General features: G+C 40.3%; 1 protein-coding gene across 4 annotated transcripts in view; it reads left to right on the forward strand.

Annotated features, from left to right (window-relative positions):
* The first annotated feature begins 5,910 nt into the window (after positions 1-5,910).
* Positions 5,911-24,749, forward strand: part of mapkapk5 (MAPK activated protein kinase 5) — a 63,601-nt gene continuing 44,762 nt past the window's right edge. Inside the window, exons 1-3 of one of the 4 annotated variants that reach the window (XM_060843527.1) lie at positions 5,911-6,287; positions 13,818-13,891; positions 23,039-23,114. In XM_060843527.1, the coding sequence (XP_060699510.1) occupies positions 6,255-6,287; positions 13,818-13,891; positions 23,039-23,114 (183 nt within the window). In that variant the 5' untranslated portion in view covers positions 5,911-6,254. Of the gene's footprint in view, positions 6,288-13,817; positions 13,910-21,302; positions 21,474-21,832; positions 21,874-23,038; positions 23,115-24,749 lie in introns of those variants that run through there. The other 3 variants (XM_060843530.1, XM_060843529.1, XM_060843528.1) reach the window with 3 other exon arrangements.

Here is a 24,749-nt window from a genome sequence, read left to right on the forward strand (position 1 = left end):
ATTTTCCGCTGCCTTGGGAAAGCAGCCAACATAATAAAGGACAGCTTCCACCCCTCTTTTTTTCAGTCAGAAGATACAAAAGCTTGAAAACATCAAACATCAGATTTCAGAATAGCTTCTTCCCTGCTGTTATCAGATTTATTAACTTATCTCTCACTTGTTAAGAGTTGATCTTTCTCTGCTGCTTCACTGTAGCATTAACACTACATTCTGCAATGTTTCTATTATCCTGATGTAGTTATGTAAGGTATGATTTGTCTGGATAGCATGCAAAGCAATACATTTTGCTGTATCCTGGTCTGTTTGACAGTAATAAATCAAATCAAAGTCAACGTAAGTATATGTTAAATTGCCCAGAGTGTTCAGTGATGTGCAGGCGAGATGGGTTAGTCATTGGAAGTGCAGGGCTGCAGAGATAGGGTGGGGGTGGGTTAGGATGCTCTTCAGCGGGTCAGTGTGGACTCGATGGGCTGAATGGCTTGCTTCCATACTGTAGGTATTCTATAATAATCAAATCTCCAAAGAGGTAGATTGCAAAATATCTACAATCCTTTTGTTTGTTATGGCAGGAAGCTACAGAGCAGCAGCGGACAGACTGGAGTACTGGTTATAGCAATTTGCTGTGGAATGTGCAAATAGTTTAAAAGTAGAGAAGGGGGAAAAACACAAAATATACAATCACAAAAAATAAAAATGATTCCAGCAGTCCCAACTTGCTTAAATGATCCTCTGTTTTTGTTTATGTGAGCAAATTGCATGAAAGGTCAAAGCTATGTATAAATAGCTGCGTACTCTGGCTTTGTTCCAGCTAGCGCAGATCTTCAGAGAGTGGCAGGGGAATGAGAGACAGCGGCTTTAGTACAGAGAAGATCTGGCACTTCCAATTCATTCCCTAGTGCGACACTGGCCAGCCTGTGTGTTCACATGTTCCACTGAAGCCCAGTTTCCATGGAGTGAGTTTATCTCTAGTGTCAAAGTCCTCTGTGCATATTTCAAAACAACAAAGACTCATTCAGGGCTTAGGATGCTTTTAATATCCACGGAAGCATTCACTGCAGTGTTCCAGCCTAGCACTGCACATTTGCAGAACTGATTCTGAAGTGGTCTTACATCATTGCTCCTATTTTGAGCAGTAATATGGATAAATTAAAGATCAGTTGTTGATATATTTCTCCTGCATATTTAACACATTCAACAATAAGTTGTTTAACACAGCGAGTTATTCATGCATAACAGAGTCTGGAGACAAATTAATTTTACTGAAATGCCATGTCAAAATACAGTCTAATCTGTAAAAGTAGAAAAAAGATGGGAGTACAGAGATAGTCAGGCAATGTCTGGAACAAAAACAGAAACGGCTGCAGCATTTGTAGGAAGAGTTAACAGTTTGAGTCGAATGATAGTAGCTGCAGTTGGGACGAGAGAGAGAGAGAGAGAGCGCGAGAGAGATGAACAAAGAGATAGTGAACAACAGACCAGGACAAAGAAAGGCCGAATAAGAGACAACTTTATTTATAAAAAACTTTATCTACATTCATGGATCCAAAAGGAGGTCTGTACTCTTTGTATATCAAGAAAACAAAACAATTTAACATTCCCTGCAGTGGCAAAAATCAAAGGCATTTCTTACTCATGCAGGACTCTATTTACATACATTGAGGCAAAGAGAGGATCTGAAAAGTGAACAGACCCTCACACTTCAGCAGAAAGATCTTAGATGGTGGACTGTTCCCACTGTGTCTTGGCAGCAGCTGCCCCAAGCTTTAGTGTGACCCTAAGTAAATAGTCCCAAACCTTGGAATGTGTCAGTCTGCAACATCTGGTCAGGGTTAGCTCTTTACACTGAAAGACCAACAAGTTGCAGGTGGACCAAACAGCAAATCACCAAGTTGATGGTCCTCCAGACACAGTTGATGTTTGTCTTGATGTGTGTTCTGGGGAACTGCCTGCAGAGCATAGAGTCCTGCATCAGAGCCACATGGGACAAATTTCAACAAAAAACACTACATCTATCTCCAGATATCCTTTGCAAAGGCACATTCCAGATGGGACAATCTCTTCATCAGTGCAGCCATTTCAAGGGCAACATGCAATGGTGCACAGACAGTGGGCATGCGTGATAGTTCAGATAGACAGTGCCCTTCTCACCACCAGTCAAGCTATTACTTTGTGCTTATTGGAAAATTCTGGTGATGAGGAATTCTGGCAAATAATTTTCTGGGTCTGCTCAGGAAACCCTGTCCTTTTTCCCTAGAGTCTTGAGGACGCTAAGTGCTGACCACTTCCTGATACACGTGATCAAAGGAGGTTTTCTTCACAAGTTTTTCCATGAATGACAGGTGATGCCGAATGGAAACTTGCAGTGTTCTGTACCATTCGCAACATCAAGGACAGGTAGAACCTCGGTGTAGCGACACTTGGTGTTTGCATACAGAGGGTATACACACAGCATGATGCAGCCACACACAAATGATGAGGGCAGTGTTTCACACATCTTTCCCCACCCCCTTACCCAGAGCTTTGAAGACACGTTCCATCTTTGACCTCCAGATGAAGTGGAAGATAGCTCGAGTGACAGCAAAGGCACAAGTTCAAGGAATGGCCCAGACCTGGGTCACGTGCAGTGACATCAACATTACCACACACTTGATAACAAGGTTTTCACCCACAGTGGAGAGAGAGTGGGACTCCAATAAGCCCAATTTCTGCCTCACCTCGGTAATATGCTCCTCCCAACTTTTTGTACGTGCCATAAGCCCCTCCAAACCATATTTCTGACACCTTTAGGAAATCTGGCCTGACAATGAAGGGGATAAAGGATTGGTCAGCCCAGTTCCCAAAGAACACAACCTTGCTCTTGCCTTGGCTCATGAGGCCAGTTTCAACCAGTCGCGGATGCTCATGAGTCTGCACACTGACAGCGGATCTAAGCAGAAAATGGCAGTCATCTGTGTAAAGGGAAGCTTCGACCTGAAGGCTTCCACTGCCTGGAATAGTCACTCCTCACATCCTTCCTGACAGACTGAGCAAAGAGGTTCTATACAATCCAAACAAAGCAGCACAGAGAAAGCAATCTTGCCTGTTTCCAGATTTAAAAAAAAAGATATTAAAAAAAACTCGGGAAACTTTCTGATTCCCATCCACTGATCAAGATTGCACTTGTGATGTTGATGTTGAGCAGATCCAATTTTCAATTCCCTTCCCAAAATCCAGTTTGGGGAGCACAGCTGACTTGTAGGTGTGCAATATCCTGGCTGACAAGGCAGGCATCCACGTCCTTGTCCTGTAGGCTAGCATATCCCTAAGGAGTTCGAGGCTATAACAGACTGTCCTGCCCAGTGCAGTACAGATTTGGTCAGGGTGAATCACCAATCCCCGAGTAGTCCTGACCCAATTTGCAATGACCTTAGACAGGAATTTGTAATCAGCATTAAACAGTGAAATTGGTTGCCAATTTCTAATTCCCTCCTTCGCCTTCCACTTGCGGATGGGGTTGATAATACTTTTCCTCATGGAGTCAGATAAGCTATATGCCAGAAACATACTGTCTAAGAGATAAGAGTGAGAAAATGAGTTAGCTGTGCCGAATACAACCCAAATCATGTGATAGAGCCGGTCTGCTCGGTCCTGTTCTGAAATATTAACTGAAATAATATTATTTCTCTCTTCAAAGATACTTCCCAATCTATTCGATGTTTCCAATGCCTCAATTGGAGGTATCCCCTCCGTCAAGAATTCAGAGGAACCAATTCCTGCTTAAATCTGTACTGAAGAGAACACCTCCAGCAGAATGCCACCACCGAACACATCTTTCTGTCACTCCCCCACCTGCATTTCACAAGGATCGTTCTCTCTAGGACACTCTAGTCCATTCCACAACCACCAACACTACCACCCTTCTCCAAAGCACCTTCCCATGTAACCGCAGAAGGTGCAATGCCTGACCCTTCACCTTCTCCCTGCTCATCATCCAAGGACCTAAACAGTCTTTGCATGTGAAGCAGCATTTCACTTTAACATCTTCCAATTTTGTGTATTGTATTTGGTGTCCCACCAATGTTGCATACTCTACATTAGAGAAACCAAACGCAGACTGGGTAATCACTTTGCGGAACACGTCTGGTTTGTGTGCAAGCAGGATCACAACCTTCCTGGTCATTTTAACACAGTACCCTGCTCATATGCCCACGTGTCTATCCTTGACACGCTGCAGTGCTCCATTGAATCACAGCACAAACTCGAGGAGCAACAGCACATCTTCAGACTAGGCACTTTACAGCCTTTTGTACTTAATATTGAGGCTCAACACATTTTTAAATTGTGAACATTTCTTCCTTTTCTTTTAGCTTTTCCTCCCCTCCCCACATCCCACTTACTTTCCTTTTCTGTCCTGCAGTTAGACACACCATTGTTCTGCTATTCTCACATTCCAATCACTTAATAGGAACTATCAACATCTTTTCTCCACCAGCATCCTGCACCCCGTACCCCCAGCGGACCCCCAAAACTATGGCAGAAGTGCTGTCTTCTCCATACTTTACTTCAGATCTGATAAAGTGTCATCTTTTAAAAAACAAAATCACACAACACCAAGTTATAGTCCAACAGGTTTATTTTGGAAGTACTAGCTTTCAGAACTTTGGTCCCACATGGTCGATGATGCCCTCCTGCAAATCTCATCCGCTTCCTGCAATTCCGTCCTTGCACCCCATCCCTCCAACCACAACAAGGTCAGACCCTCGCCCCTGTCCTCACGTTCCACCCCACCAACCTCCGTACACGTCACATCATCCTCTGCTACTTCCACCACATACAAACAGACCCCACCACCAGAGATATATTTCCCTCCCCACCCCTATCTACTTTCCGTAAAGACCATTCCCTTCATGACTCTCTTGTCAGGTCCATGCCCCCACTAACCCTCCCTCCTCTCCCAGCACCTTCCCCTGCCACAACAGGAATTGCAAAACTTGTGCCCTCACCTCCATCCAAGGCCCCAAAGCAGCCTTCCACATCCATCAGTGTTTACCTGCACTTCCACATGTAATTTACTGCATCCGTTGCTCCTGATGCGGTCTCCTCTAAATAGGGAACACAGGATTCTTACTTGCAGAATGCTTCAGAGAACATCTCTGGGGCACCCGCACCAACCAACCCCACCACCCCATGGCCAAACACCTCCACTGCCCCTCCCGTTCTGTCAAGGCCATGCAGGCCCTGGGCCACCACCACCAAACCCTAACCACCTGACACCGGGAGGAAGAACACATCATCTTCCACCTTGGGACCCTACAACCCCAAGTCATCAATGTGGATTTCACCAGTTTCCTCAATTCCCCTTTCCCCCACCTTATTCCAGATCCAGCCTCCCCAACTCGACACCACCCTCATGACTTGTCCATCTTCCTTCTCACCTATCCACTCCATCCTATCACCGTTACCCCATCTCCACTTACCTAACACACTCTCAGCTACCTTCACCCCAGCCCCAACCTTTCCCATTTATCTCCCCCGTCCCCCGTCCACAAGCCTCGTCCCTGATGAAGGGTCTTGCCTGAATGGTTGATTTTCCCGCTCCTCACTTGCTGCCTGACCTGCTGTGCTTTTTTTTCCCAGCAGCAAACTCTTGACTCTAGCATCTGCAGTCTGCGCTTTCTCCTAGTCGATATTTAACTTTGTCCAACACAGGTACATCGACATCATAAACTCGAAACGTTAGCTTGCTCTCTCTCCATGGACGATGTCTGACCCACCATGATCTCGAGCACTTGCTGTCTTCTGGAAGATTCCGGAAGACCCGCCAGCCTCCAGGAGCTATCCCGGCATCCCTCCTGATAAATGCCCCGGCAACCGTGGGACGCTGTGGCGTCACAGAATGACGTGAGGTGGCGCATGCGCTGTTTGTTAAAACGAGTTGTGCCAGCAATGGTGGCCTGTCGATCGCGGGGCTTCGTGTAGCCGGCGAGTGAGGTTACCAACGGCTGCTTTTCATCATGTCAAGCATGGAGAGGTCTTCGATCTGAAGCCATCAGTTGTATCTGTTTTAAAGCTGGATTAAAGGGCGAACGTTTTTCTTACCCTTTCCCCACCCCTCCCCTCCCCTCCCTCTTTCCCCTCTGCCCGGGCCTTGTTCTCATCTTCAGCCCCCCACCGCTCACCAGTTCGGCTGCCTCCTGGGGAACCCGGGCGTTTTTCTTCCTTTCCTCTCCCACCCGTCCTCCCCTGCCCTTTCTTCCTGGTTTCAGATAAGCAGGATGTCTGAGGACGGCGCGGACAGGGTGATTAAGGTAAGAGTGAGACCGTCTCTACTACATGGTGGTACCGATGTATCAAGTCTGACTGTCGAATGGGTGGGGGCACATCAGCAACAACAATTCATCCTTAAAATGGTTCAGTAGATTACAGGAAATGGGGCTTTAAATGCTACATGTGGGACGTGTGCGTCATTAGGACTGTTGCTCACATCCAGACTGTTTCTTAATTTCTGCTTTGACAGCAGTTATCTCTGTCAGCTACCGTAGGGGGGGAAAAAATCCAACACTTACAGAAGTACACAATAGACCTCAAATGTGTTACTTGGGGACTTAAAAATATGGCCCTTTGAGCCAGATACTTTTTGAGAAAAATGCAGTTAGGATTTATGACCAGAACAATGAAACAGCTTGGAAGCTCGTTTTAGAGCATTTAAAGAAATGAAATATGTTAGAACTTCACTTTAAAAAGGAATGATCTTAAAAGGCTCATAGCTGAAGACTCCCTGAAAGCATGTTTAAAGCAAATGGATCACATTTTTTCAGTGAAATCTGTCTCATTCTGGATAAGTCAAACTTATAACCCTGTTAATAGTTAGTCATTTTTAGATTAACGCATTTTTCTGTGAGCTCTCCAACTGATGACTCTGGATTTGAAAGTCTTGAGAATTTTCATGTACTTTTCAGGATGTACCTTTTATTTTTCTATGCATCCAAAGTTGTGCATCAATGGGTTTTGAAAGATTCATGAATTGTCAGTATTGTTGTCATTCGATGGTTCTGGATGTCTTCCTCCTGACTGGGATGCTTAGTGGAGAGTGGCTTGTCTGCTCCAGATATGTAATGAGAGGTGGAACTGACTTTCCTTCACAAATAAATTGTAGTATAGTGCAATGATGTGGTCAGTATATACATAATGTAAATGATCAATACAATTATATATTTCATTTGGTAGTAGCATACTAGTACTAAACCAACAGTTGGACTAATATTTAAAGTATGAAGTGCTAAAGAATTTTCATTTTCTCGTGAGTAGAATATCAGGTTTTGTGTTTAATGCTTGGTTATTATGTTTATCTCTGCTTTTAAAAAGAAAAATCTATATTGGAGCCTGTATCCTTGGGTTGAATTCTGTTAAATTATTCTATTTTGTTAATAGATAATTGTCTCTTCAATTATTAAGCTGTAAAAGGGATCAAAAGTGTTCATGTCAATAGCCAATAAAAATTGGTGTGGTCTTGATAGGTGATCATGCTTATATAAAATTTTATGACATATGAAATGTTTTATTGTCCTGTAGATCATAAACTAGCTGCATTGGGCCATCCATTCAGGAATGTTTTGCACAAAAGAGAAATAAGGTGCTACCTTGGTGTTGAAAATTGCATTGTGGAAAACTCGCTGCAGTTCAACAGAATATATAGAGTTTAAAATCTTTGTAGATATGTGCTTACATTTTCTGAGCGTGAAATTATCTATTTGTTTTTGTTTTCTGATTGCGTATCCTCTTGTTCCACATCATCAACATCCACAATGACAACTGGCTGGTTCAGACTTGTTAGTGCACTGACAGGAGAAAACTATCTGCTGATATTATTCCCACAGATGCACCCATTCCCTGTGAGAAAATGTTTGAGCTGTTTGCTTTTTTTTCTCTCAGATGCTTAGCATAGCCACAAATCTTGTGTTGGTTTTGTGTTTTGCTGGTCTATGCTAAAATCTGGATTTACTGTTTCTTTACTGTCAGCTATTGAATCGTGGATCAACTGAATCTTTTACAATTAAAATATTTAGAAATCCAAACGTAGCCACAAACTCTGTTGCATCCACATTTTTGTCATAATCCTCCTGGGAGTGGTCTTGGGCTGAAACAGGTTATTTGCAATTTTGATCTTTTGACCACTAATCTACTCTGTAATATCAACCCTTACTGAAACCTCTATTATATTGTCTGACTCTGCTGTCTCAACTTATTTGCTGCTGAAATCCTTATCCATGTTTTCAGCTTCAAATTCTAGTATTCTCCCATCTGGCCTGCCATCTTCCACAATGAACAAACCTGTTAATTCAAAACCTTGCAGTTTGCAACATCTTTGCATCAAGTCATCCATTACACCTGTTCTTACTGAACCACATTGGATCCCTAGTCCACCGACACCTTGGTTCTAAAATTCTTCTCCTCTTCACATCCATGAACAACCTGGCAGATGTGATGTACTGTTGATAAATGTGAGGTTATCCATTTGGCAGCAAAAATGGGCCGGCAAGTTATCCGAATGACAATTAAATTGGGAAAGGGAGAGGTGCAGCGAGATCTGAGTATCCTTGTACACCAGTCACTGAAAGTAAGCATGCAGGTGTAGTAGGTGGTGAAGAACGCAAATTCATTCAAGGACAGGAGTGGGATTGTCTTTCTGCACTTGTACAAGGCATTGGTGAGATGACACCTGGAGTATTGCGCAGCTGTGGTCTCCTTATCTGGGGGAGTATGTTCTGGCTATTGAGGGAGTGCAAATAATTTTTACCAGACTGATTCTTAGGAAGGCAGGATTGACAAATGAAGAGCGACTGGATCAGTTAGCACTATATTCACTGGAGTTTAGAAGAATGAAAGGTGATCTTGTAGGTTCCTGTAAAATTCTAATAGGATTAGGCAGGGTAGATGCAGAAAGGATATTATTCTCTATGATCTGAGCATCACAGTTTAAGAATGACAGGTAGGCCTTTTATGGTAAAGATGAGAAATCTGGTGAGCCTGTGAAATTTTCTACTACAGAAAGTAATTAGAAGCCAAATCGTTGAAAGATTTCAAGAAGGAAATAGATGTGTTTCTAAGAGCTAAAGGGATCAAAGGATATCGGGAGAAAACAGGAACAGTGTATTGAGTTAGATGATCAGCCATCATAATATTGAATGGCAGAGAAGGTTGAAAGGGTTGAATGATCAGCTGCTGCACCGATATTCTGTTTTCTTTTCTATACTCCTTTTTCTCTTACCAACAATGTTGGTTTAGATAAAGTGTTAGTTAAAACATTACACTTATCCAAATTTCTGATGAGTGCAAAGTTGATTTGGGCAACTTCAGATTAAATATTTGAACTATTAATTGCATTTACATCTGCATGGATGTTAATGTGATTACCATGCAATAAAATGTAATGTTATCAAAGCTTGCAACATACATGCTGATTGATGCCATCACTTCCATGTGACAATTCCCCAACTCAAATTCACACTTATAAGGAAAGTGTTTAGATTGTTCAGTCACAGTGGGAAAAGAAAAATCAAATATTTGTGCTTTTAAGCAACTTGATTGGGTATAAGGAAACACTTTTTGAAATAAGTTGCAGTGATGAAACTATAAACCATTTTTAAAAAGAAACATTATTTTGGTATGGCACTTTTGGTAAAATTAAGCATTTGACATTCACGTTTTTAAAAAAAACTATCTTTTAAAAGTATAATTTGTATTCATTTTATAATGTTCAAACTTGAGTGTTCTGACTTTTTAGATTAGTGCAGTCTATGCTAAATCTATTCTTCTATTGAATATAGATGTCTGCCTTTTTTATTGATTTGCTTTTTCTGTGTAGGGGAAATTTATTTTTCTGACTCTTGTTATTTTCACTGTCATTGTTAATCTTGATTCCATTGGTGGAGCATTAGCAATAAACTAAACGAATCAATTTGAAATCTATTTTAACAATTGTTAAAATCTTGAAATGCCTTCTAAATAAACTATATGAAATCTGTTGGGACACAACGCCAGAGTAGGAAGAGATGGAGAAATTGCTGATCAGACTTTTGTTGGCACTTTTTTTTTGCTGTCATTATAATTTAGTGTTCAGCTTCTTACTGTAATTCTAAGAATACAGCAAATGCAACTTTCCTTTTTGTTAGAATTCTAGCCTCGACATCTTTTTTTTTATTTTTTAAAGCAACATCCTTGTACACTTAATTTGTACTTGAATTCAAGTTTTCTTCTTTCCTAAAGATGATGGTTTGTTCTGGGATCTAGCTGCTATTCCTTTGTTTAAAATCACATAACACCAGGTTTATAGTCCAACAGGCTTATTTTGAGGTACTAGCTTTCGCAGCACTGCTCCTTTATCAGGTAGCTGTGGAATGGGATCATAAGACACAGAAACTATAGCATGATCACAATGCCATGCAACTGATACAATTTTTTTTGTTAGAGCTGAATGAATTTCAGTCAATTGCAAGGATTTATCATACATGATCCCAAAGTGGTTCCGAATTGATATCAAGATGAATAAACTTTCTAGAAATGGGCACTTTTGTAATAATGAGGCATATAAATGTCTTTTTTTGACACAGGTGTTAATATTCTAAACCATCATTCTTTGCTGTTGACCTCAGAGCCAGTTTTGGCACTTCACCAATTCTCCTGGCTCAGATCAACCACATTACTTGAATGAATGTTTGCCTTCCATTAGAATATCTCTTGTTACCAGTAAGCATTTGACTGTAGGAATGAATTGCATATTCATATTTTTATCCCAGATCTATGCAATTGGACTTTCTAGTATGGAATAATAGGACAGCAGTTGGGAGCAAGAAACCCACAATGGATCTTCCATCTTCCTAGCTCTGTTCCTTTGCATAATCTGAGAATAGCTAGTTTAGTAAAGAGAATCTTAGGAACTACTGCTGTTGTTGGTAACCATATGGGCATTGTTTCTGTGATTCCAATTCTCCTTGGGGCAATAGTGTTAAGCAAAGAAACGGGCCATCCACCCAACTGATCCATGCTCCACATAAATTCTTTATTCGGAGGTTGACAGAAGGCTTATTTCCTAAACACTCTACTGAGCATTTTGATAAAAGTCTCTGATAATCTTTTCCAATTTCAATCTTCCACACCCCAGTGCTTGAAGTGGATTGAAGTGAAGTGGATTGAAGTGAAGTCTCTATCTGCCCTATCAAACCTAAAGACTTCTAATAGGCCATTCCTCAGCTCCTTTTTATTCCAGAGACTAGAGCCTCAGGTTTTTCAATCTTGTCTCAGTTCTAGTGTCATGTTCTAAAACTTTTTTTTCCACTTCTTCCAGTGTTTCTGTATTTATACTTTTACTAATATGAAGAGCAGAATTATGCACAGTACTGTGGTCTAATCAAAGTTTGATTCAAATTCAATATAAAATGGTCTGCCTTTCTATTCAGCTAGAATTGAACCCTGTGCAGTTTTGTTCTTTTATAGATGCCTTTGGTTCTCTACCCCATTTATAGTTTTGTTTTCCAAGCAATATATGGTCTCTTTAATTTTTCCTATCAAAATCTACCCCTTAGGCAAGAACAATGTTAAAATGAATTTGCCATTTTGTTCTGAAAGGTTCATATATTTTGTAGCTTTCTTGTTTAGTTTTAACTACACACTAAACTTGGTATCATCTGCAAATGGAGATTTGAAAGAGTATTCTGAATAAAATATCTGAATTTAAAATGCTTTACCAGAAGCTTCTATTTAGTTATGTTAAGCATTACTCCAGAGAGATTCAATTTCTAGGCCTTCACTTTAAAAAGCCACTCTGTAAATAGATTGACAGTAAAGAGGTCCTTCCTGTATTACATCCAAAGATTAATTTATATAATAATTCTATTTACTTTCCAGAAAAAAATCAAAAATATTTATCATCTGGAATGTGATTACTGACAGCTATATTTAAAATTCTTTCATTGAAGATGTGCACACCCCAACAAACTCCCTCCCTTGCAATGCATAATCTCTGGCATACAGTGAGGTGTTAATGACATGGATGTGAATTTGTACTGCTTTGGCGGTCAGATTTATACTATGGGGAACATATCAATCTGACTGTAACTACATTTTTGGTGAGTGAATTTTGCACCTAATTATTTTTAGCATTAACCAATTAGATGTGTTGAGAATTTGACAGTTCAGTGAAGCTTTAATATAGGTTGAGTTGTAATTTTCAGTTTTGTGGAAATGATTCAAGAATCAAAAATGGACAAGTTTCAAAATGTACATGCAAAACTGGACAATAGTTCATTGAGAATCATCTCCTCGGTTCTGTTTCTCAATTGAAATGTTTCAGCATTTCAATTTACTTTAGTGGGCAAATAGGGTTGTCAGTTGTGTACCTGAGGAATGAATTTGATGTGATGGAGGGCTGGAATACATACTATATTTAATAGGTAGGTACACTTTTTAAGAATGCCTTATTTGAAGTATAGTCAGCACTTAGCTTTGGACTGATAAGGGGTAGGTAAGATTATGCTCTGAAGGTACCAAGCCAGGACCATCTCCAAAAAGACAATATCAAGCCATCTCTCGACAATCTTTAATGAAGACGTGTTCAAAAGGAATGGGTTGTACCTGAACTGGAAAGGGATCACTATCCTAGCGGGAAGATTTGCACAAGGGAAGTTAGAACTAACAAATTGGCAAATCTTCCAGAATTGCATGCAATATTCCAACAGTGGCCTAACCAATGTCCTGCACACCCTCGACATGACCTCCCAACTCCTGTACCCAATACTCTGACCAATAAAGAAAAGCATACCAAACGTCGTCTTCACTATCCTATCGACCTGCGACTCCACTTTCAAGGAGCTTTGAACCTGCATTCCAAGGTGTCTTTGTTCAGCAACACTCACTAGGACCTTACCATTAAGTGTATAAGTCCTGCCTAACATCTTTGAAAACTTCTCCCCATATATATAACATCGGTGTTGCATGCCAATTTATTAGTTCTAACTTCCCTTGTGATTCTTTTGAGGTGAAGTTGGTAAAGAAATATTAATGACAGTCAAAAGATAAAGGATCTCTTGGAGAAGCATTAAAAGAATAAAATAAAAACTGGGATATAAGCTGTGCCTAATATTGATGTTGCTTGTCATGTGTATAGGATTTAGAAAGGAAATAAGAGGCATGGATAAAGTAGACAACCTAATTAGACAAAGATTTAGAAATTGGGATAGACCATTGCAGATCAGATTTTCGTTCCACCATAAGCGGTGTCAGAGATAAAATGGGAAGTGGTTGAGAACTCTGGGTCTGTACTCAGTGTAGTTTAGAAGGATGGGGGGAGTAGATCTTATTGAAATGTACAGAATACTGAGCGGCCTGGATAGAATAGATGTAGAAATGATATTTCTACTAGTGAAAGAGACTAGGACCTGAGGGCACAGTCTCAGCGTAAAGGGATGACCCTTTAGAATTGAGATGAGGAGGAATTTCTTCAGCCAAAGGAAATTCATTGCCACAGAAGGCTGTAGAGGCCAAATCGCTGAGTGTATTTAAGACCGAGACATAGGTTATAGGAAGAGGGCAGGCGAATAGGGTTGCAAAATATATCGAATGATGGAGCAGTCCTAATAGGGCAAATAGCCTAACTCTGCTCCTGTACTTAATGCTTTTATGCTCCAGTTTATTGTGACCTGCATACCGTGGCACTTGGTCATTCAAAATATTGAATCATGTGCAGAGTATTTTATAGACTAAAGCTGATCTGGGCAAATCTTTCCAACCTTTGCGACTAGGGACAAATCCTCTATTGATGCTATTATTCTCCCTTTTAACAGGAATCTTCTATATTAGATGAGTACGCAATTAACTGGACTCAGAAGCTGGGAGCTGGGATCAGCGGGCCTGTACGGTAAGAGAAACAATGCAGGTACAATTGTTCATTGTTCACGTCTTTTGGAGACTGCTGACTGCATCAAAGTTAACCTGATATAATAACAGTTTTCAATAAAGCAGAATATGTGAAGTTTGTACCAACTTATTGTGTAGGCATTTTCTAATTGGAGTTGATAAAGGATAATGAGCAGTGTTTGACACTTCCATGGTTTTCCCCTTGACTGTGGAACTCGCCCTGAGGTGTTTTGTGTAGATCTTGTCTTGCTGATGATGCATGTCTGTCTCTTGTGGTAGTTGTGTATCTAGCTTGAGAAAGAACTATTTACATTTAATTAACACCTTTTCACATAATGCCTAGACAATTTCTTCAACAGCAGCTTATCAAAGCTTTTAAAAATTTATTCCTTTTTCTTTCCTATGGCATTGTTACTACTGTAAGTCCAGTAAGAATACTGAATGCGAGGAGAAGGCCAGGTGTGATCTTACAGATCACTGAAATTCTTCAAGTTTAAGTCAAAAATTTGGGGTGGGGGGTGGGGTGTGGAATATTAGTCTGGTAACATTAAGTAATTAGTCTAGATTCTTTCACTTGCATCATTTGATTCCACTATAAAATATGAGGGTTTTGATCCCGGCTTTCGTGCCAGCTCCAGTTCATTGGTTTTGACGCACAGCAATGTTTCTATGAGGGATCATTTCATTACGTGCTAAATTTTTTTAGTATCCAGTCATGGCCCGTGGCCATCACTGGTCAGACCAGATTGTATTGCCCATCCCTAATTGCCCTTGTGGGCGATAGTGAGCTACCTAGGTGAACTGCTGTTCACTATTTTGTTTGGTGTATAAACATAGTTACAGAATTCCAGAATTTTCACCCAGTGACCGTGATGGAATGGTGATAGGTCCAGATAGAATAATGTGTGGTTTGGAGGATCGCTTGCGGGTAGTACTCTCTCCAGACATCATCTCCTATTTATAGGTAGTTGGGGCTGTGGATTTAGAGGCTTTGTTGAAGGATCTTTTGTGATTTGCCTGCAACCAACATTGGTAATGGCTAGCATTTTAGTTTAGTTTCTTCCCAATTTGAGTTCATTCAGCTTTCCCAAGATTTTCTTTTGTTTAGACCTGAAATATGCAGTTTCAGCATTAGTACACACTGGCTATCTATTTGGTGTGTAAAACTCATTTGAGACTGGGAGCTTATATGGTCATGATGAATGTATACTTTTCCCTGTTATTTAATGCTTTTGTGCTCATTCATGGTTACGTTTTGTTCTGCAGCAAGCAGCCATGACTGTAAAGATAAATGAATTTTAAATAAGAATTTGACCCTCAATAGGAATTGAATAGTGAGTAAGTGTGTGTTACTGTTTTAGCAACAGCTTATCATATATAATTTGCATCAATGCAGAACTAATGTTAATGACCTTCATCACATTGTAGAAAAAGTGTACAACCAAGTGGAAGTAGTGGGTTGAATTTGAGGTTGAAGTAACAATTCAAATTGTGTTTAGAGGAAAAGCAGACACTCCAACATTTGATTTCTGATCTGTGCTGAATCAGCTGATCTTGATCAAACAGCCAGTTAGGGTCTGCAACTGTGTTCAGCACCTCTGGATATATGATAAAATGTAAGCTTGGTTTTCCATTCCTAATAACTGCAATTCCAGCAAGAGTACAAATGGACTGGACTGCAATGCCACATGCCTGAATGACTATTCATGAGTATTTATTAACCAGTAGCCCGTTCGGCAAGGTACTGGAGGGTTTTCACCCCCATAGAACTATACCTCCACAGCAGGTACTACACTTTGAAGAGAGATTAGATTGGAAGGAAGGAGAAACCAGACATTCATTACCTAATCTTTCATTATCTAGTGTAAAACTGCATGACAGTGTGTTTTGTAACTGATTCCCTGTACTACTTATTGTGATTTTAAATTAAGTTTGAGCATCAGTTTTAATGTGCAGTAGCGTATAGTTGGTGAACCAGGCTGCCTAGGATTAATCTTTTTAATATGTTTCTGATGGGAAGAAATTCAGTGATATAATCTTGGAAATAATACCATAATAATTGCAATGGCTGAACAGACCCATCATCACTTCCTCATGAAAACCAAGGATGGGCAATAAATGTGGTTTTGTCAGTATTGCCTACATCCTGATATGCACAGAAGTTTTAAATATATTTTTTGTTTTAGGAAAGAAACATTATTAAAGTGCTCTGATAAAAACTGAGCATTAGTTTCTAATGCTGGCAACTTGCTCTGTGTGTATGTGTTTTTTTTGTAATTGAAATCTGGGCACTCAACTGCATAATGAGCAGGACTGCAAGACAGTTAGCCCTGTAGCTTTGCATCTCAGCAGAGTCAACACCAAGAGGAAGAAAGAGGAGAAAAGGAGAGGGAGGAATAAAACTACTGTATTGTCATAGTATTTCCAATGCTAAATTTTAATCTTAGTCTTGATTATTGATTATTAGTGCAGTGGTGAACTTAAAAGTGTCTTTGAATCCATTTGTCTGCTAAGATGTTAGAAGAATCCCAGTTTATGGTAATTGTAAAGAATAAAGATGTCAGTTTATACCTCTGGGAAAACTTTGTTTTGTGGCTACTGTTTTGAAGCTAGCTGTTTTGGGAGCTGAAACTATTTAATTTCGTTTGGTTGCCAAGTTTTTTTTGACAGGTCTAGCTGGCTAAGTTCTGCAAGTATAGAATTCCAATGAGATGAGAAACCATCAATGATAGGGCAGCTTTACACTTGTTTCTCAATTGTCTGAACTTTAGAAGGGAGAAAAGAATACACTGAGATTTTTTGGTGTAAGAGTAGAACAGAAAACAATAGGATGAACTTAGTTCCATAGAGATAGTGATTCTTCATACCTGAGTTTGTGTCGAAGCTATTCCATTTGAAATGTGGTTTTCTAGTTAGCATTTATAATTTGGACACGATTTTAACCTGCTGAATCTAAATTTCATTTACTTTTTGCAGAGCCAAGTCTTGTTTTAATTACCTACAGCAAGTGCATTGTGAATAATGTTGACTGTTAAATGATGCTGTATCAGGGGATTAAATTGCCATATTTCCAGAGGGCCATAGGGCTGCTCACTTGCTGTCAAAAGAGAGACAACTGGTGATGAGTTTACCTGAGAGCCATTACACCTCAGGCAAGGGTTGAGGTGGGACCTTTTGTGGTGACCTCAATAGATATGGGAATTGAAATTGCACTGTTAGTGCCACTCCGCACCGCAAACTAGCTTTCTAAACTAACTGATAACTCCTCCTTGTCTCTCCTCTATGTAAATGAGACACCACAAATTATTTGGCAGTTACCTATTAATTCTGAAATCTGACCACTCCAATAAGATTGTCAGAAGATTGACAATTGTGCTCAGTAAACTAAATTATTTTCTCTCTGTCCTCCTCTGTCATCTGGAAGTTCATTATTTTGTGCAGGAGTCCAGCTGACATGAGGTTCACTGAATTTTCAATGGCTAACCAATAATGTTACATGTCTTAGTAAATGAACATTTACAGTCACCTGCAAAATGTTCTGAGCCAGCTTGAACATTTTGAGCTGAAATTATATTAATATAATGGCTACGTCATCAATACAATATGAACTTGTACTAATGTAGGATTGTAGTGGAAAACTCTAGAGAAGGAGCAACTTGCCAAGGTTTAATTAGATTGCTCCTAGAAATCAGTTATAAGGAGGAGTTGACAGAGAGAATAATGTGGTTGTCTGCCTTGCGCTAAAGATAACTATGATGTGGAGATGTTGGTATTGGACTGGGGTGGGCAAAGTCAGAAATCACATAACACTAGGTTATAGTCCAACAGGCTTATTTGAAATCACAAGCTTTCAGAGCATACCCCTTTCATCAGCTGAAGTGAGAGAGAAGCTCGCAGAATCTATGGGCAGAGAGATCAAGGACCGAGAGATCATAAGATCACACGAATAATGTGAGTGGAGTGTTGAATAATAAATCTCTGCAGATGACCAAAAGTGTTAGATGGTGTGAGTCAAGTGTAAACAGCTGAATAACAAGTGAAGGGATGATCTATAATCTGATTAAATGAGATAGAGAGATATGACATAAAATTTTAAAAAGGCAGTGCTGGAGACAAATGAAAGGATTGGAGTAACATGGAACAAGAACAGATGCTGCCAGATAACTCCAGCAGGTCTGACAGCATCTGTGAAGAAGAACCAGACAAAGGGTCACAGGACCCGAAATGTTAAGTCTGATTTATCTTCACAGATGCTGCCAGACCTGATAACTGCACCCACCCTCAACCCCTGCTTTGATGCTGTAAATCAGGAGCCACAGTTCCTTGAGTTTTTATTTGACTGGAATAACATGATGTGTATAAGAGTTGCATGTCAAGTGTTTAAACAAAATATTGAGCAATCCAAAACTGTACAAACTAATTAAGATGGATAATAATAAATCAAGGTGTCAAAACAAGGCAGTAAGGAAGAATTTGGATACAGAACAGTGTGGTGGGGTCACATGGATGTGACACAAAGTCAACGTCATGGGTATGGAACTTGACTATCAGTTTCAGCTTGGTGATTCTGCGTTGTTGTGGATCTCAAGTGCTCGTTAAGGCCTTTACCTGAAGATCAGAAACTGAATGTCCTTGACTGCTGAAGTGCTCCCCAGCTGGGAGGGGACATCCTGTTTGGCAATTGTTGTGATGTCTTAATTCTTTGTCATGGCATCTGCATTGTCTCACCAATGTATCATGTTTCAGGACAATCTTGCCTACAGCATATGAGGTAGAAAACATTGACCAAGTCATATCGGTGTCTGCCGTGTACGTGAGGAGTGGTGTTCCCATGTGTGGTAGTAGTATCCTTGTTGATGCACCTTTCATTGTCCAGAGCTTCCCTGGAGTGGAGATACTATGCCATGTTCCTCGCAGCCTTCAACATGTCATCAATAACGATGAGCATCTCGGCAAGATCATCCACTTCTAACCTTCAAATAATCACCAAACCTTAAACAAACCACCGTTTGCAGCAAACTACCCAATCTTCAAGACAACATTCGCCACAATACCACACAACCCTGCCTTGTCAACCTCTGCAAGGCATGTCAAATATCAACAAGGATACACTATCGCACGTGGGAACTCCAACCCCCACGTACACGCCAGATGCTCATGTGAGTCAGCCAGTGCTGTCTCTTTCATATGCTGCAGGCAAGGACGTCCCAAGACATGGTATATTGGCGAGACTGCAAATGGTATGGCAACAAATGAATGGACACCATGCAACAATCACCAGACAGGAATGCTAGAGAGACATAGGGTCACACCCAGTTGGGGAGCATTTCAGCAGTCAGGACATTCAGCTTCCGATCTTTGGGTAAGCATCCTCCAAAGTGGCCTTTGAGAAGCACAACAACACAGAATTGCTGAGTAGAAACTGATAGCCAGGTTTCATACTTAATAAAGACTGCCTCAACTGTGACCTTAGGTTTGTGTTGTGTTGCATTTGACCCCACCACATGTATCTGTAAAATCTTCTTTACTGTCCTGTTTTGACACAATCACCTTGATAAATTATTATGATCTTCCTATCCTAAATAGTTTGTACAACTTTGGATTGCTTATTACTTTGGTTAGACTCTCAGCATGCAGCTCTTAGACATATCATGTTAGTTCACAAGTAAAAACTGAGAGAACTATGAATGTTGTAAATCAGGAGCAAGGGCAGGAGTTGCTGGGGGGCTCAGTGGATCTGGCAGTATCTGTAAAGAAAAATCAGTTAATGTTTCAGGCCCAGTGACCCATCGTCTAGTTTTTTTTCTTCACGGATGCTGCTGGACATCCTGAGCCTTCCTGACAGCTTCTGTTTTTGTTCCATGTTATTCCTTTTGGTTTGTCTCCAGCTCCACCTTATTTTAAAATTTTTGTAATTATTTCTCCGCCTCATGTAATCAGATTATAGGTCATCCCTTCACTTGTTATTCAGCTGTTGACACTTGACTCAAACCATCTAACACTCTTGATCACCTGCAGAAACTTGTGTTATTTGTGTGATCTAATGATCTCTCTGCCCATAAATTCTGTGTACTTCTCTCTCACTTCACCCAATAAAAGGGCTATGCTGTGAAAGTTTTATGGACTATAACCTAGTGCCATGTGATTTCTGACTATGTGTAAAAGGGTCTACAGAGTAGAAAGTGTGATATACTTGGAAGGGTGAAATGACTCAAAAACAATTTCTAAGAAATACTGTAGTAAAATTGTAGATACATGTATTTACCTTCATAATAGTTTTTGCAGATATTGTGTTTATAAATGCAAACTTTTAGCAACTTCATTTCTTTTCTTCCCTATTTTCTTCTCTCGTGCACGTGTTGGTATATGTTCTTATGTTCTCTTACCTGGTTTTGCATCATACTGTTCCGTTCATAATTTAAATCGATTGAAAATTAAAGCTGCCCAGAACAGAAGTCCAAACATTTAAATTGGATTGGATTCTGAGCTAACTACTTGTCTGAGAGTCGGGAAGTGTATTTTGGGTCCAATCCAGTAAGCCTGTTGTATGTGTCTATTTTATTTGAGGCTGAATGTGGGTATGTGTGGTGAGGCGGAAATATTAGATAGAGTCAAAGAAAGGAGTTTTAAGATACAGAACAAATAGTGAACTTTACAAACTTATTAGAAAGCAGAGAACTTCAATGTAATAAGAACGGGTAAGTTCTACTTTATTTTTGACCTTCCTGATGACCTGTTCGTCCAAGTTAAGGGAAGACCATTTCATGGCCTTTTATGTCATGTTTTCAATAGCAGCATGGTTTAGCAGCTTTACTACATTTTAAAGTGGTGTCACTGAAGTAAGAACAGAAATTGCTGGTGAACCTCAGTAGATCAGGCAGCATCTGTGGGAAGTTATCATTTTGAATTTGGTGACTCTTCAGAGGTGTTTAGCTAGGAATAAGTGGTATTTATGCTGAATGTGAAATAAGAGAGGGGAGAGGAGGGAAGGGAAGAGAATAGGTGGAGATGGAGTCCAGAGAGAGAGTGAAAGGAGTAGGTAAACAAGGAGTAGGTAAACAAGGAGCTGGTTCTCACCTTGCTTGCTATGTTTCTCGCTCGCTCTGGTTTGTTCGCCCTCCCTGTCCCTCCCCTCGTCTTTTTTTCTCCCACCCTCTCTCTCGCTGTCTTTCCCAACCCCTCTCTCGCTCTCTTTCCCTCTTGTACGGTCTCTCGCACCCCCCCACCCCCCCATCTCTTTTTCTCTCTCGTGCTCTCGCTCTCTCCCGCCCCCACCAGTGTCTGTCCCTGCCCTGCCACCACTTCTGTCTGTCTCTCTCTATCTGTCTGTTATCTGACTCAACACATTAATTTTGCTTTCTTCCCACAGATGCTGCCTGATCTGCTGAGTTTCACCAATTTCTGCATTTGTCTTCAATGACATGGAAATCTGAGCCTTCTGTTGCATTTAAACTGAAGTTTTAAAAGTTCTGAGAGTAAACCTTCAAATCTGGATAGAGACTTACATTGTTTGTGGTTATAGCAGACAAATCTAGCCCAAAGGGAGATGATGGTTGAAGCAGAGTTTGGAGTATCTGTAATAGGTGTGTTTTCAAATAATGGTTATAAGTAGTATAGAAAACTTTGAGAATTCAAAGTTCTGCTGTTCATACAGACAATTAACACTGCTGTCATATCATAAAGCAACAATCACTTTGAAGTGCTCTTAAGATCGAAATTATCTTATTGGTTTTCAAAGTGAAACCAGACTAAATAGCACTGAACCAACAAAGAGATTTTGGCTGATCACTTGGCCAGAGCAGTAGGCATTCCAATAATTTATGGAAAGTTGTATTTCTTATTTTGCAATAGCTTGAAAAGGTTGACTGACCTCCAAATCAAGACTGCCATCTCAGTACTGCTGACAAAGCCAGACGTGTAGGCTAAGCTGCCGATACTGATTTTGATGGGGCCGAATATGAGGAATAAAATCTGTTTTATCCAGTAAGCACTTGTAATTACATCAGTGATGGAACTCCGTTGAGGAGGACAGTCATTATGCCATTAAGGGTAGGAGTGTGGAGAGCAGTTGCATATTTCCCTGTAGATATTTGAATGCAAGACCAGATTCTAGTACCTATTTAGAATTCTAATTCTAGTTAAAGGAAAATGTCAAATTGCCTTTTGTATTTTTGATGCTATGTCTGAGCTTTATTAGTTCCTCAGCTGCAGCTTTGTTTCCTTCCTTACCCTTTATCTCCACTCCCACCTCCATCAAATTCACAGTTTTTTTTTTCACATCCATGTCATAGCAGTTTTTTATTCTTTATCAGGAACTTGTTTATGAAATTTCTTATCTCCTTCAGCCCTGCCTTCCTCCTGGAATGTACAGATTTTAAAAAAAAAATACAGTTCTTGAATCATCATAGAATCCCTACAGCATGGGAACAGACCATTCGGTCCAACAAGTCTACACTGACCCTCCAAAGAGTATCCCAACCAGCCTATTCCCTTACTACTCTATATTTACCCCTGACGAATGCACCTAGCCCCCACATCCCTGAATACTATGGGCAATTTAGCATGGCCAATGCACTTAGTTTGCACATCTTTGGATTGTGGGAGAAAACCGAAGCACCCGGAGGAAACCCGCGCAGACATTGGGAAAATGTGCAAACACCACACAGACAGTTGCCTGAGGCTGGAATTGAAGCTGGGTCCCTGGCACTGTGAGGCAGCAGTGCTAACCACTGAGCCACCGTGCTGTCCCAGGAAGGTTTTGCTCCCTGGTTTGCTATTGTTTTTAAGTGTCTTGTACTGTAATTGGTCAAAGTGCTATCTTCCAAATGAGACATCAAGTTGATTCACCACCTACCTGTCTGCTTATCCCATGTGGTTTGACATCAGCTGGCCTATAGAAAGGAGGATTGGAACAGGTCTTGGTTAAGTGGTCACTAATGAGATGAGAGGGATTCATATGATGTTATTTTTAAAGATGGAGGTTCTATTTAGTCTTGGTCTTTGAGAATATTTTGGGTGCATACTTTTGCAACTGAATTTGAAAGTGATAATATAAGATTCCTGCCTATACAGTTATCCAAGTACATAGCATGGGTGAGTAGTCTGTCCTTATCCTTTCACTTATGTTTATTGTTTTAATTTATTTTAGTGTATGCATGAAGAAGTCAACAGGAGAACGATTTGCACTAAAGATTCTCCTTGATCGCCCAAAAGCAAGAAATGAGGTAAGAAAATTTGTTTTAAAAATATATTAAATATAACATTGGCTCCCCGGTAGACTATTAGGAAGTTGCTTTCTATGACATGGAGAAAAGATTCTCTTTCTTGCTTGAGAATTTAATTCGCAACAAGACCTCAATGTTATTCTTACTGTGCTTTAAAAACCCTGCTATTTATATTGAAGAACATCTTTTACTACTGAATGCATTGGCACTGTTCTGACACCTCTGGACCCACTGAATGCCACCAGCGCTCCTATTTTTATTTCAAATTCTAAGACCTGGTCAAGAAAAGGAAGCAGATGTCAGGTATAAACAGCCAGAATCGAGTGGTCCCTAGAAGAAGATAAGGGCAGTAGAAGTATACTTAAGTGGGAAATCAAGAGGGCAAAAAGGAGACATGAGATAACTTTGGTAAATAGGGTTAAGGAGGTAAATACTTTAAGGATAAAAGGGTAACTTTAAGGAAAAATAGGGCCTCTTAATGATCAGCAAGGTTGTTTATGTGTGGATCTGCTGATACTAAAGGAGTATTTTGCATCAGTGTTTACTGTGGAGAAGGATATGGAAGCTAGAGAACTTAGGGAAATATAAAATGACATCTTGAAAAATGTCCATATTACAGACGAGAAGGTGCTGGACATCTTGAAACACAAAGGTGGATAAATTTCTGGGACCTGCTCAGGTGTCCCCTAGAACCGTGTTGGAATCTAGGAAAGTGATTGCTGTGCACCTTGTTGAGATATTTGTGTTATCGATAGCCACAGGTGAGGTGCTAGAAGACCTGGAGGTTGCCTAATGTGGTGTCACTATTTAAGAATGGTGGTAAGAGAAAATCCAGGGGACTGGTGAGTCTGACATCGATTGTGGGCAAATTGTTGGAGGGGATCCTGAGGGATATGATTTACATGTTTTTGGAAAGGCAAGGGCTGATTAGGGATAGTCCAACATGGCTTTGTGTGTGGAGAAATTGTGTATCACTAACTTGATTGAGGATTGATGAAGGTAGAGTGGTGGATGTGATCTATATGGACTTTGGTAAGGCATTTGACAAGTTTCCTCATGGTATGCTGGTTAGTGAGGTTATACAGGAAGGACTAGCCATTTGGATACAGAGCTGGCTCAAAAGTACGAGACAGGGTTGCTTTTCAAACTGGAGGCCTGTGACCAGCAGTGTGCTGCAAGGATCAGTGCTTAGTCCATTGATTTTTGTCACTCAATTTGAAGGATTTAGATTTAAACAAAAAAGGTGTGGTTAATAAGTTTGCAGATGACACCAAAATTAGTTAACAGCCAAGAAGGTTACCCCAGTGTACAACGGGATCTTAATTAGATGGGGCAATGGGCCGAGATTAGCTGATTCCGTTTTCATTTAGACAAATGTGAGGTGCTGCATTTTGGATAGGCAAATCCAGGACTTGTACATAGTTAATTGTAAGATCCTCAGGAAGTTTGCTGATCAAAGACACCTTGGAGTGCAGGTTCATAGTTCGTTGAAAATAGAGTCGCAGGTAGACATGATAGTGAAGGTGTTTGGTATGTTTGCCTTTATTGATCAATGCAATGAGTATAGGAGTTGGTAGTTCATCTTGTGGCTGTACAGGACATTAGTTAGGCCACTTTGAAATACTACACTCCATT

Source organism: Hemiscyllium ocellatum, chromosome 24, assembly GCF_020745735.1.
Source record: "Hemiscyllium ocellatum isolate sHemOce1 chromosome 24, sHemOce1.pat.X.cur, whole genome shotgun sequence".
Lineage (NCBI taxonomy): Eukaryota > Metazoa > Chordata > Chondrichthyes > Orectolobiformes > Hemiscylliidae > Hemiscyllium > Hemiscyllium ocellatum.